Genomic DNA, 14,159 nt, shown 5'->3' on the forward strand with positions numbered 1-14,159 from the left:
GCTGCATAAGTAAGGCCAGAACACTCTCAATGTACATAGTAATGCGGAAGGAGAGAAATTTTGTGGGGTCCCACCCCAAGACGGAACTACAGGCAACTAATGACTGCTGGAAGAAGGAGAATTAGCTTCTCCCAGAGTTGAACTCTCTTATTGGTTGCTCAGTGCAGAGAGGTCAGCCCTGAAACAATATGCACACACACAGCAGAAGCAGAATGCAAACATGTGTATACACACACACACACACACACACACACACACACACACACACACGCACGCACAAGTGTTCGTGCGCCACCCCCCCTCCCAAAACAATAAAGGAAAAGAAGCTTTGGAGAGGAATTGGGCCTGGAGGGGAGGAAAGTTATGTAGTTCTATTTTAATTACAAACATTTTTTTAAAAAAAAGAAAATTAACACTAGAAAAGTAAAATAAATGTTTCTTTTAAGAAGAGTCAAGGTAGAATCGTGCAAATCCATGCCATAGCAATAGAAAGCAGTTAAGTGGTTTTTCATTGACTGAAGGAGCATGAGGGATCTATCCTGGAGTGATTGTGATTGTGGCAGTGGCTACATGAATAAGCACATTCATCAGTGCTTATCACAGACTAGTACCGGAGAGGTTGCTCAAGTGTGTAAAGGTACTCACCACCAATCCTCATGACCTGAGTTGGGTCCCTAGGATTCACATATTGGAAGGAGAAACCTGACTCCTGTGTGTTGTCCTCTGACCTCTGCATGTGCTCCATAGCACACAGACACACAGATGTCTAAAGACAAAATGTTAAAAATACTTATTAACCTGTGCTTGTAATCAGTAAACTTTATTGTGTATAAGCTGTGCTTCAGTAAAGGTGATTGTTGGATTGTGTATCAGCATTCTTTTTTTTTTTTTAAGATTTATTTATTTATTATGTACACAGAAGAGGGCACCAGATCTCATTACATGTAGATGGTTGTGAACCACCATGTGGGTGCTGGGAATTGAACTCAGGACCTCTGGAAGAGCAGTCAGTGCTCTTAACCTCTGAGCCATCTCTCTAGCCCGTGTATCAGCATTCTTAACACAGTGTTTTGGCATTTTGCATAGGCATCTTCAGAGATACTTACCTACTTTCACTTTATTAGAAAGAAACATTAGAATTATTTAAAGTCAAGATCTTACCATTGAACTGAGTATCAGTTTTGTAGAAGATGTGATCAGATTTTAACAGAATTCTGACTTTTTTTAAAAGATTTATTTATTATGTATACAGTGTTCTGCCTGCATGTGAGCCTGTCTGTGAGAAGAGAGCACCAGATCTCATTATATAGATGATTGTGAACCACCATGTGGTTGTTGGGAATTGAACTCAGAACCTCTAGAAGAGCAGTGCTCTTAACCTCTAAGCCATCTCTCCAACCCGAATTCTGACTCTTTTTTTTTTTTCCTCAAGACAGGGTTTCTCTGTAGCTTTGGAGCCTGTCCTGGATCTCGCTCTGTAGACCAGGCTGGCCTCGAACTCACAGAGATCCGCCTGTCTCTGCCTCCCGAGTGCTGGGATTAAAGGCATGCACCACCGCCACCTGGCCCGAATCCTGACTCTTAAAGTGACTGTTTTTAAATTTTTATTTTTATATCTGTGTATGTGCATGCAGGGGTGAGTTTGTGGGTAGAGACCCAAAGAGGGTGTCAGATTTCCTGGAGCTGGAGTGACAGGTAGTTCTAAGCCACTGATACGAGTGGGTGCTGGGAACCACACTATGGTCCTCTGGAAGAGTAGCATACCCTCTTACCCCCTGAGCCATCTCCCTAGCCCCTTAACAAATTTTGAAATGTATGGGGTATATGAGAAGACCTCTGTGATGGAGCCATTTAATTATCTTTCTGATTTCTATCAACTTTTTTTTTTTTTTTTTTTTTTTGGTTTTTCGAGACAGGGTTTCTCTGTGTAACTTTGCGCCTTTTCCTGGAACTCACTTGGTAGCCCAGGCTGGCCTCGAACTCACAGAGATCCGCCTGGCTCTGCCTCCCGAGTGCTGGGATTAAAGGCGTGCGCCACCACCGCCCGGCTTCTATCAACTTTTATCTTGTTATTTTAATGTCTTTTATTAACCTTTTTTGAACTGATTTTTAAAATATACTTTCTCATAAAATTTTATGTATGGTATCAAAATGTTAAGACAAATCTCTCATTGGAATCCCTGGAAGCTTCTTTTATTGGATTCTAATGTTAGTTTTTGTTTTTTTGGTGTGGGGGGGGGCGGCGGGCAGCGCATGTTGAGACAGGGTTTCTCTGTGTAGCCCTGGCTGTCCCAGAACTTACTTTGTAGATCAGGCTGGTCTCGAACTCAAAGATCTGCCTGCCTCAGCCTTCAGAGTACTGGGATTAAAGGTGTGCGCCACCACCACCTAACTGTTGTAATAGTAGTAGTTTTAAAAGGCCACCATTCATCTTTTCTCTCTTGATTTCAGTGCTGTTAGACTCTACATGGGAGAGCATTGATTTGTCTCTTTTCAGGGAACTTCTTCCAAATTTCTATAGTCTTGCACTTTTCATTCGCATTCATCTCTTAACCATTTCCAACAGCTTTCTGTACTGTGAGTTCTTCTGTCTTGAGTCCTTAGTGTTTTACCTTTATCAGTTGGTCATTTCTGCAGAAAATCCACAAGTCTGTTCAGCACTTACCTTTCCATTGACTCCTTTTCTTCTTGCTTTCCTACCTTGCTGTCGCCCTCTAACCAGCTTTTCTGGTTTTGTCTGCATTTCTGCTTCTGTGTGTAGTATCGACTTCTTGACCTTAAAATGTTTCAGTGCACTGGAAAGTTTAGAAATGCTTTCTGTTGTTCATTTCATGACTTCGTTCTTCCAGGCCCAATAGTGCTTTGCTCGAACCCTTTCTTTTCAGTGTTTAATGCCCTGCTGTCTTCCTTATGACTGTGTTTGTGGTCTTCCTTCCTCCTCTCCCTACTGCAGCATGCACACAAAGCACAAGCGTGTTTCATGTTAGTTACCTGACTCTTTCCTGTTTTTTTAACAGTATTGTCAATGCTAGGTTAATTAATATCTTTCTCCAGGACTTTAAAATAAAATAGATTTTTACCTATGGCCATTATTTTTTCCTGGTTTGTGAATCTCCTTACTTCAGAGGGCAACTACTTCATTTGTTCATTCACCATATGACTGGAATGCTGCTTTACTTTTGGGTTTTTTCCAACTTGTTTGAAAACTATTAAGAGTAAATATGTTTTTCCTCTTTTATATGCATATGAAATATATTTAAGTCATGTATTTATCTTCATATCTTCTTGGTGAATAGACTTGGAGTATATCAAAAGTCACATTTTGTTAAATAAGTTTTTTAACTGTGATATAAACAAATTCTACTTCTAAACCATACATTTAAACTTCATAGAACTGAATCATATAAAATGTAGGATATAAACATGTTTCAAAAGCTTCATAATTAAGTTTAGGTTTTCCCATATTTTTATGAGGTTAGTGACATCTTAATGTTTTTGTTTGTCACATTGTTATTCTTTACTGTTAGCAAAACTACTCCAAGAACACTGATTGCTTATGTAGGAAAGCATTTTACTTTTGGCTATGTCTTTATTAGTTATGTCATAACTAGGTAATCACTATTTTTAAAGTTAAGTGTTGAAAGTGACTTTTTCTTTAAGGATGGCTCAGGCCTCTTAGGTCCTATGCGATAAACCTGGTGTGTAAGAGCTCTTTGTTTAATTCCCAGACTCCCTTTTTTGGCAGTGGAGGGGCTGTCTCTCCATCTCCTTGCTCTTCTCGAGGGCAGTACGAACATTACCACGCCATTTTCGATCAAATGCAGCAACTAAGAGCAGAAGATAATGAAGCGAGATGGAGAGGAGGTATCTATGGTCGGCGGCTTCCGGAAAGGTATGGCTGTGCTCTGTGAAGTTACTTGTGCATTGCTTCAGAGAAGCTAATGGAAGTTACTGTGAGTGTTTATCTGCAGAGGCGTTCTACCTGGAGTTCGTCCAGGATTTCCCAGTGGGGCTGCAGGTCACCACCATTTCCCTGATGCCCATGCTATTAGAGAAACTTTGAAGATTGAAGGCCGTGTCTAAACAAGCCAGTGCAAACAGCTTGGACTGTGATGATCCATGCATTTGTCCTGTGTATAATTTTGTCTTTTATCTACACTTGTAGATGATTTTTCCAATGTTTACACAGAACATTGTTTGCTCCCTAGATATTATAAATCTTCAAGTGCAAATTTGACCCTTGATTACATTATGACAAATGTGTAACTCTTCAATTCAACCTGATTATTGTGGCTTATTTTAATGCTTAGACAGAACATACTGTTTAAAGGAACATGTGATAACTGTCTGCCAACATATGGCTGTAATAATTTCATCCACTTGCTTTGAATAACTCACAGCATAAATTTAACTAGAATCAGACTTTTTATAAAGCTCCAAAGCTTATTTATTTTTCTCATTTCCACTTTTCTCTTTGTTGTCCTAAAATGTTTCCTCTTCACATCGCTCTCTTTGACTGGACTCCTGGAGCTCGGCCTGGTGCTCGGTTGTGGATCTCTGTATCTGCTTCTATCAGTTACTGGATGAAGGCTCTATGTTGACAGTTAGGGTATTCACCAATCTGATTACCAGGGTAGGCCAATTCAGGCACACTCACCACTGTTGCTAGTAGTCTAATCTGGGGTCGTCCTTGTGGATTCCTGGGAATTTCCCTGGCACTCAGTTTCTCCCTTACCCCATAATGTCTCTCTCTATCAAGACATCTCTTTCATTGCTCTCCCACTCCATCCCTCCCCAGCTTGACCATCCCATTCCCTCATGTTCTCATCCCCCATCCCCTCCCCTTTATTGCCCCCCTCAACCCCAATTTACTCATGGGGATCTCTGTTTCCCCTTCCGAAGGTGATCTGTACATCCCTTTTAGAGTCCTCCTTGTTTCCTAGTTTCTCTGGAGCTGTGGGTTGTAGTCTGATTATCCTTTGCTTTACGTCTAGTATCCACTTATGAGTGATTACCTACCATGTTTTTCTTTCTGAGTCTGGGTTACCTCACTTGGGTTAATATTTTCTAGTTCCATCTAATGAGATGATCATGTGGTTTTTTTCTTTCAGTTTGTTTATATGATGGATTACACTGACAGATTTTCATATGTTGAACGATCTCTGGATCTCTGGGATGAAACGTACTTGATCATGATGGATTTTTTTTTTTTTAAATGTGTTCTTGGATTTGGTTTGCCAATATTTTATTGAGTATTTTTGCATCAATGTTCATGAGGGAGATTGGTCTGTAATTCTCTTTCTTTGTTGCATGTTTGTGTGGATTGGGTATCGGGGTAACGGTAGCCTCATAGAAAGAGTTTGGCAATGTTCCTTCTTTTTCTATTGTATGGAACAATTTGAGGAGTTTTAGTATTAGCTCTTCTTTGAAATTCTGGTAGAATTCTGCATTGAAATCATCTGGCCCTGGACTTTTTTGATTGGGAGACTTTTAATGACTGCTTCTATTTCCATAGGAGTTATAGGTCTATTTAAATTGTTTATCTGGTCTTGATTTAATTTGGGTCTATGGTCCCTCTCCAGAAAATTGTCCATTTCTTTTAGATTTTCCAATTTTGTGGAGTATAGGTTTTTGAAGTATGACCTAATGATTCTCTGGATTTCTTCATTGTCTGTTGTTAGTCTCCTTTTTCATTTCTGATTTTGTTAATTTGTATATTCTCTGTTCTTTAGTTTGGATAAGGGTTTGTCTTATCTTGTTGACTTTCTTAAAGAACCAACTCTTTGTTTCATTGATTTTTTTGTACTGTTCTCTTTGTTTCTATTTCATTGATTTCAGCCCTCAATTTGATTATTTCCTGTCATCTATTCCTCCTGGGTGAGTTTGCTTCTTTTTTTTCTACAGCTTTCAGGTGTGCTGTTAAGTCACTAGTGTGAGATTTCTCCCAACTTCTTTATGTGGGCATTTAGAGCTATGAACTTTCCTTTTATGACACCTTCCTGCTTTCATAGTGTCCCATAAGTTTGGGTATGTTGTACATTCATTTTCATTGAATTCTAGGAAGTCTTTAATTTCTTTATTTCTTCCTTGACCCAGTGGTGATTCAGTTGAGCATTATTCAGTTTCCATGAGATTGTAGGCTTTCTGTAATTTGTGGTGTTGTTGAAATCTAACTTTAGGCCATGGTGATCTGATAAGATACAGGAGGTATTCCAATCTTTTTGTATCTGTTGATATTTGCTTTGTGACTGAGTATGTAGTCAATTTTAGAGAAGGTTCCATGGGGTGCTGAGAAGAAGGTATATTCTCTTGTGTTTGGGTGGAATGTCTATAGATGTTTATTAAGTCCATTTGAATCATAATGTCTGTTAGTTCCCTTATTTCTCTGTTAAGTTTCTATCTGGCAGACCTGTCCATTGATGAAAGTGGGTAGTTGAAGCCTTCCACTATTAGTGTGTGGGGTTTGATGTGCGATTTAAGCTTTTGGGTGCTCTTATATTTGGGGCATAAATGTTCAGAATTGACAGTTCATTTTGATGGATTTTTCCTGTGATGAATCCTTCCCAATCTCTTTTGATTAATTTTAGTTTGAAGTCTATTTCGTTAGATATTAGGATAGCTACACCGGCTTGCTTCTTAAGTTCGTTTGACTGGAAGGACTTTTACCAACCCTTTACTCTGAGGTAGTGTCTGTCTTTGAAGTTGAAGTGTGTTTCTTGTATGCACCAGAAGGATGGATTCTGTTTTCATAGCCATTCAGTTAGCCTGTGTCTTTTTATAGAATTGAGTCCATTAATATTAAAGGATATTAATGACTAGTGATTGTTAATTCCTGTTACCTTTTGGTGGTAATGTTGTGTGTTTCCCTTCTTTGGTATTTGTTGGTGTGGGATTATCTATTGCCTGTGTTTTCATGGGTGCATCTAACTTCCTTGGGTTGGATTTTTCCTTCTAGTGCTTTCTATAGGGCTGGATTTATGGATAGGTATTGTTTAAATCTGGTTTTATCATGGAATATTTTGTTTACTCTGTCTATGGCGATTGAGAGTTTTGCTGGGTATAATAGTCTCGACTGGCGTCTGTGGTCTCTTAGTGTCTGTGTAACATCTGTCCAGGACCTTCTGGCTTTCAGAGTCTCCAATGAGAAGTCAGGTGTTATTCTGAGGGGTCTGCCTTTATATGTTATGTGGCCTTTTTCCTTTGCAGCTCTTAATATTTTTTTTTTATTCTGTATGTTTAGTGGTTTGATTATTATGTGACAAGGAGACTTCTTTTTGGGGAGTGAGCCAATTTCATCTCCAAAGCCAGCTTGGTATATTTGGGAATTTGGGCGTAGCATTTCTTACTACTTCCTGCTGGAGGGGGGCGCTGTATCTTATGGGGACACAAAGAAAATTTTAGGCTTATGGGGTAGTCTGTGAGGCTGTATTGTCTGAGCCAGTTGCCTTGAAACTGTTCTGGATGTTGGATCATCTGGGCCATGGTGTCATCAGAGACCTTTCAGGGGGTCTTGGCTGGTCAAACCTGATGTATCTTAATCTGGAACAAATCCATAGCCTCTGGTCTTCTGTGGAAACAAAAGCAGAGCCTCTTTTCCAAATCAACATATCCTTATATCCAAAATTTTAAGTTAAGGTACCTTTAAAATTTACATTTTGGCATAACTCAACAGCTTTTGCAATCAAATGTTTTTCTTCAGTTACGAATATTAAAGAGAACATAAACCAGATTCTCTGTGTGATAGCCATCTTTACGTGGCTTATTTTTTATATTAATTTTACTGTCTCTTTAAAGACTTTATTTTTAAAAACTATTTGTTTATATAACTGTATATATTCCTTTTTTTCTCTCTTTCAAGCCTACGTACATTTTTACATACATTGTAAACTATTTCATCTGAATTTGTCTTATTGTGAACCTATTGCTTTAAACTGCAGCATTCTAATACTGAAACGGCGCTGTGGCTGCTGGCTCCGCCCACTTCAGCTTCCCAACATGGTGGTGGTACGTTTTCCGCCAGCTCTGGGAGCCATCAACTCTCAGAAATAGTGGGTCTATGCTTCTATCAAAGCAGCGTGTAGCCCAGAAATGTCTTTTTGTTTTGTATTAGCAAAGGCTAAATCCACCATGCAGCTTAATGTGCCACTTGCAGAGACCTCATTCCCTCCATACTGCAGGTCGAGTGCGCACGCCAGGAACCCACCATAGTAGATAGTAGCTCAAACACACAGGCTGCCGCTAACTTTAAAGAGACAACTAGGAACTGTTTTTAGCTCCGTTTTAGAATCTTTTTACTCAGGTTTTAGGTGGAAACTCTTGCCCCACATTGGGCGCCATTTGTAGCTGGAGAATTTCTTTCCAGCTCCCACCAAGTCCTGCCATTCCCGGAGCCCACTTATAAAATAAACACACAGACTCTTGTATTATTTAAACTGCTCGGCCATTAGCTCAGGCCTACCATTGCCTAGCTCTTACTCTTATACTAAGCCCATTTCCGTTAATCTATATATTGTTACGTGTTCCGTGGCTTTACCTGTTGCCTCTACATGATGCTTCCTAAATGGCAGCTGGTGTCTCCTCCTCAATGCCTTCCTCTCCTTTTGCTCTTTCCTCTCTGCTAGTCCTGCCTATACTTCCTGTCTGGCTACTGGCCAATCAGTGTTTTATTTATACAGAGCGATATCCACAGCAAGTTTATTTGGTGTTCTGTAAGCTTCTTGTATCTTCATAGGCATTTCCTTCTTTAGGTTGGGAAAGTTTTCTTCTATGATTTTGTTGAATATATTCTCTGTACCTTTGAGCTGGTATTTTTCTCCTTCTTCTATCCCTATTATTCTTAGGTTTTTGTCTTTTCATGGTGTCTCAGATTCCTGGATGTTTTATGTTAAGACTTTGTTGGCTTTATTGTTTTCTTTGACTAATGAATCTATTTCTTCTATCATATCTTCAATGCCAGAGATTCTCTCTTCCATCTCTTGCATTCTATTGGTTATTCTTGCATCTGTAGTTCCTGTTCATTTACTCAGATTTTCCCATTTCCAGAATTCCCTCAGTTTGTGTCTTCTTTATTGCCTCAAGTCCTGAACTATTTCCTTCACCTGTTTGATTGATATTTCTTTGTTTTCTTGACTTTCTTTAAGGGATTTATAGATTTCTTCCAATTTTTTGTTTGAAATCTTTTCCTTAATTTCTTTAAAGGAATTTTTCATTTCCTCTTTAAAGGCCTTTATCATCTCCTTATAGTCATTTTTAAGGTCCTTTTCTTCTGCTTCTTCTACATTGGGATGTTCAGGTCTTGCTGATGTAGAACCACTAGGTTCTGGTGGTACCATATTGCTCTTTATGTTGTTGGATGTATTCTTGCACTGGCGTCTACCCATCTCTTCCTCCAATTGGTACAAATGGTGTCTGTGTCTCAGGGAGCCACTCTTGGTCCAGTTGGAGCTCTTGGTCCAATTGGAGCTGGAGGAATCTGTGTCTCAGGGAGCACCTTTTGGTCCAGTCAGAGCTTGTGGAGTCAGCAGTTGTGGTCTTGGAGGATGGGTGGGTTTGGGGAGTGGGTTGGGGCTTGTAGGTTACAGAGTCTGGTGGGGAATGGTGGTAGTCAGGCCTGCCTGCAGGAGTCCTGCCTACTGGCCTGCAACTGGGGCTGCAGTGGGTGGGCGTATGAGGGGCACTGGTTCTGCCCCTGGACCTAAAGCCTAGAGGCTGGGGTGATCTGCTAGGATAACAAAAGACTCACTCCTCTGTTGTTTTTTTAGGAGTTGAATAGGTTAATATTTTACATTTAGGTCTCTGATACATTTTGAATTGCTTTTGTGAAGGATGTAAGATTTGTATCTAGGTTTAATTTACTTTTGCATGTGGATATCCAGTTGTTCCATATTTCTTAAAAAGACAAATCATGGCTTTCTTAAATTACCTGTGTTTTTTGGTCATAAAGATCAGTTGGCTGTGTGTCGCTTACTTTGAGCCCTGTACTGTGTTCCTGATTTATTTGTCTATCTTGTAACCAGTAACCACATTGTATTTATTACAGATGTTGTAGAGTAAATCTTAAAATCAGGTTGTTTCATTACCCTAGCTTTCATCTTTCAGGACTGAGTAGCTTATTCTGGTTGTTTCTTCTCCATTATAAATTATAGATCAATTTGTTCATAGTGACAAATTTAACTTGCTGGGATTTTGACTCAGATTGTGTTGAATAAACAGATAAGTATGGGAAGAGTTGACATGTTGATATTATGAAATCTTCCTATCATGTCTGGAATATTCCTCTGTCCTTTGGTATCTTTTAGCATACTATTAGTGTTTTCTTTGTATAGCTCTTTGTGTGTTATTAACTTTGTGTCTACTATTTCATTTTAGGAGTTGCTAATGTAAATGGTAATGTACTAATATCAACTTTCACTTGTTCATTGCTGATGCATAGGCAAGCAGTTGGCTGATGTGTGCTGATCTTGTATCAGGTGGTACCTTTGCTGTGATCTCTCACTAAGTTCAGAAATTGGTTTTCTTCCCTCCTTAGACAGTCATGTCATCTGTGAACAAAATCTATTTCTTCTTTCTCAGTATGTGCATTTTTTTCTTTCCTACATTAGATAGTACTTTGTTGTGATATTAGATAGTTCCCCAATATGTTGACAAACTGTGGCAAGAAACAAACATTCTGATACATGCTTTGCATCACTAAGTATTATGCTAACTGACTGGACATGGTGGAACACAACTTTTATCCTAGCATTTTGGAGGTATAAGCAGGTGAATCTCTTGCATTTAAGGCCAGCCTGGTCTACATAGTAAGTTCTGGGCCAACCAGGTATATCTTTTTTTATTGAGAATTTTTGTGTTTATGATCAATACTTCTTTGCTATTTTAGGGTCTCTGGAACTATACCAATGTTCTTTTTTTTATATTAGACATTAATAATTTGTGTCTCATCTCTCTTATTCCTCACCTTGTTGGTGACTTATCGTATTATTTCATCTTTCCAATAACCAGCTTTTGGGATTACAGTTTTTTTTTTTTTAAAATCTGTTGATTTGCTTTGTTTGTTAATGTCATGGTCCCATGAGACAGCCCTTGAACTTCTGATCCTTTTGCCTCTACCGCCTGAGTCCTGGGATTGCAGGCATGTGCCATCACACCCAATTACAACTTTAATTATCATTTTCCTTCTACTTTCTATATTTAATGGCTTTTCTCACTCTAATGTCCTAAATTAAAAATGATGGTTGATTTTACATCTTTTATAATATTTATATTCAGTGCTACACATTTCCCAATAAACATGACTTTCTCCATTTCCTTTATGTTCTCTCTATGTGTGTACTTATATTTAAGGTGGGTTTTTTTATAGTCTGTAATTAATGGGGTTTTCTTTTTGACACCTCCATTCCTGACAGTCTCTGTTGTTTGTATTTAAAGGAATTATTGATATATTCTGGTCAGTGTGTACCATATTAGTTATGTTTTTTTCAACCATGCCATGTTTCTTTCTTCCCTATTTTTGAGTTCTATATTTTCCCTGCTTTTTGTGGTTTAAATTGAGCATTTTATGTGATCCCATTCTTAGTATGTCAATTACATGCTTCCTTTGTAAACTTTTCCTTAGAGGATGGATGTCTTAGATTTTGCAGTAGACATGTAAAACAAACCTAAGTCCTCTTTTGCATTATGTTTATGCCTTATAACCTCACAATGTTTCTAATTCCTCCCTGCCTTCCATTTTATTATTACTGTCATTTATGTCACATGTAGATGTGCATGGATATGCATAGACACATGTGATAGACCGCTACTTCAGTGCTGTTACTGTAAACAAGCTAGTATCTGCTAGATTAAAGTTAGTAAGATGACTGCATCTGCACTTCCTCCTTCCCTGATGCTGCTGCTTTCTTTTACTTCTCTCAGGAGAACTTGGATAACATTTCTGTAAAGCAGGTGGAATGACAATGGATTTCTTCAGCTTTTGTCTGAGAAAGCCATTACCTCACTTCTTGTTAGAATAATATTAGCATATAGAGGTTAAGATGGGTATTTTTTTTCTTTAACCACTTACATATTTCTCTCACTTTCTTGTTTGAGAAGTGGATTGTAATTCTTATCTGCTCTTCTGTATGTATATGTTTTCTTCTTTCAAGACTTTGTCTTTGATTTCCCGAAGCTTGGCTGTGGTAGAGTTTTCCTTGTTCTCAGTTCCCTGGATCTTTGGTTTGATGTTTGGCACGAATCCAGGGAAGTCAGAGCTGGTATTGTTTTAACGGCATGCATGTTGCCCTTTGTAATTGTTCCACAGTTCTTGTGTGTTCTGTTTGTTTGTTTTGATCTTTTCTTTGTCTTCCCGTTTGGAAATGTCTTTTACCATACCCTCAGGATTAGAGATTCTTTAGCTTTGTCCAGTCTATTAATGAGCCCCTCAGAGGCGTTCTGTGTTTCCACTGTAGTGTATTTGGATTTGTGCATTTCGTTTGTTTTTTTTCTCATAATTTCATGCTTCTGCTTACATTATCATCTGTTCTTGCATGTTATCTACTTTTTCTTTTTCCATTAAAAATATGCTTTTAGGAGAGGCAAGGCAATAAGACAAGCTTTTCCTATGTTTGTTCACCTGTACCCTTCTTCTCTTACCTTGAATACCTTTGCCTCTGTCAACTTTGAGCACCTAGAACCTAGTTATTATTGTGGCCTTGGTATAGGTTGCCTAACTTACTAGTTCTGTAAAATAGAAAATAAAAATTAAATGTGAAACCTAATTGAGGATAATTTTGTCATAGAAGCTGACTTTTTAAAAACAATTATTAGCCTAAACCCCAGCCTTTGAATAGTATACTGTGAAAAAAGTAGGATTGTATCATCTTAGACCAGTGGTTCTCAACCTGCCTAATGCTACAACCCTTTAATATAGTTCCACATGTTGTGGTGACCCCCAACCATGAAATTGTTTTTGCTACTACTTCATAACTGTAATTTTGCTACTGTTATGAATCATAATGTAAATATCTGGTATGCAGGATATCTGATATATGACCCCCATGAAAGAATTGGTCGACCCTCCAAGGGGTTTCCACCCACAGGTTGAGAACCACTTCCTTAGGCTGTAGATCATACTTTTGAGGGCTGGAGAGAAAGCTCAGTTGGTAAATACATGTTAGATAAACTTCATTCCTATTTTGGTTATAGGGACGCTTGCTCCTGAGTTACATTGTAATGAACTAACTTTATATAGTAAGCAGTTTCCTTTAAACAGGAACACAGAAACAGAGTTATAAATTATTCTGTTGACAAATGTGACAGACCTGCAGGAATTTAACTCTGTATTTTCCCTAGGATCAGTGGCTCAGCATTCATTCATTCAGTAGGACATGAACTATCGATAACGGTTGACTATATTAGTAATTCAGTCTTCACCAACACTGTGAAACAGATAGTAGTACTCTCCCTATTTTACAGATCAAGAATTCGAGGCAACACATAATTCAGTTGTTAAAAGTTACATAACATATATTAGTGAAAACAGAGTTGAAACTGAATTCTTCCTATTTGCTTATGCTTTCTTTATGATATTTTTCTCTGCCTTCCTTACCAGTAACATTGGCTAGTCTGACTGTTCTTGCATCTATGTCTTAATGGCACAGCTATTAGCCTCTTAACTATTGGGACCTCAAGCAGTGTACAGCTACATTTTAAGAAATGATTTGGCGCCTCTTCACATTTGTGTTTTTCTACTGCTTCGCTTTTCCACATCCTCTCCTCTGTGTTCCATTCCACTAGGTATCCTAAAATAGAAAGGAAACTTAGTGAATACTCTTGTTTTCTCATCCCTATTAGCTTTCTGTCACTGGACTGTTCTGTCTGGAAACAGTGGATCATTTTTCTTGTACTTTCTTTGTTACCTAGACTATTTCCTATTTTTATGGGGCTTTTCACCTCTTGAAGTATTTGTAGTTATCCTTCAAAAAATTTAAAGTCATCTTTAGTAATAAATTTGAGTCATGAATATAATATATGGTGTTCCCACCAATATCTTACTGCTACTTCATGTATTTACAAAAAGAAAAGGAAAGAAAATTACCTGCCCCTTTTGCTGAGGGAATTAACAGGTTTGTCTTAGAATAACTGTTTCCCAATGAAAGAAAACCACAATTGTTCTCCTTCCC

At 38.4% G+C, this 14,159-nt stretch overlaps 1 protein-coding gene across 7 annotated transcripts in view; it reads left to right on the forward strand.

Moving 5' to 3' along the window:
• Positions 1-14,159, forward strand: part of Nek1 (NIMA related kinase 1) — a 131,761-nt gene that overhangs the window by 40,786 nt on the left and 76,816 nt on the right. For all 7 annotated transcript variants that reach the window (XR_008221476.1, XM_052752340.1, XM_052752339.1 and 4 more), the window contains one exon: positions 3,729-3,892. Coding sequence is in view for 6 of the 7 variants with exons in the window: in XM_052752340.1 (XP_052608300.1) it covers positions 3,729-3,892 (164 nt within the window). In the remaining variant the exon portion in view is untranslated. The remainder of the gene's footprint in view (positions 1-3,728; positions 3,893-14,159) is intronic.

Source organism: Peromyscus californicus, unplaced genomic scaffold, assembly GCF_007827085.1.
Source record: "Peromyscus californicus insignis strain IS unplaced genomic scaffold, ASM782708v3 Scaffold_23__1_contigs__length_62951481, whole genome shotgun sequence".
In the NCBI taxonomy this organism is placed as follows: domain Eukaryota; kingdom Metazoa; phylum Chordata; class Mammalia; order Rodentia; family Cricetidae; genus Peromyscus; species Peromyscus californicus.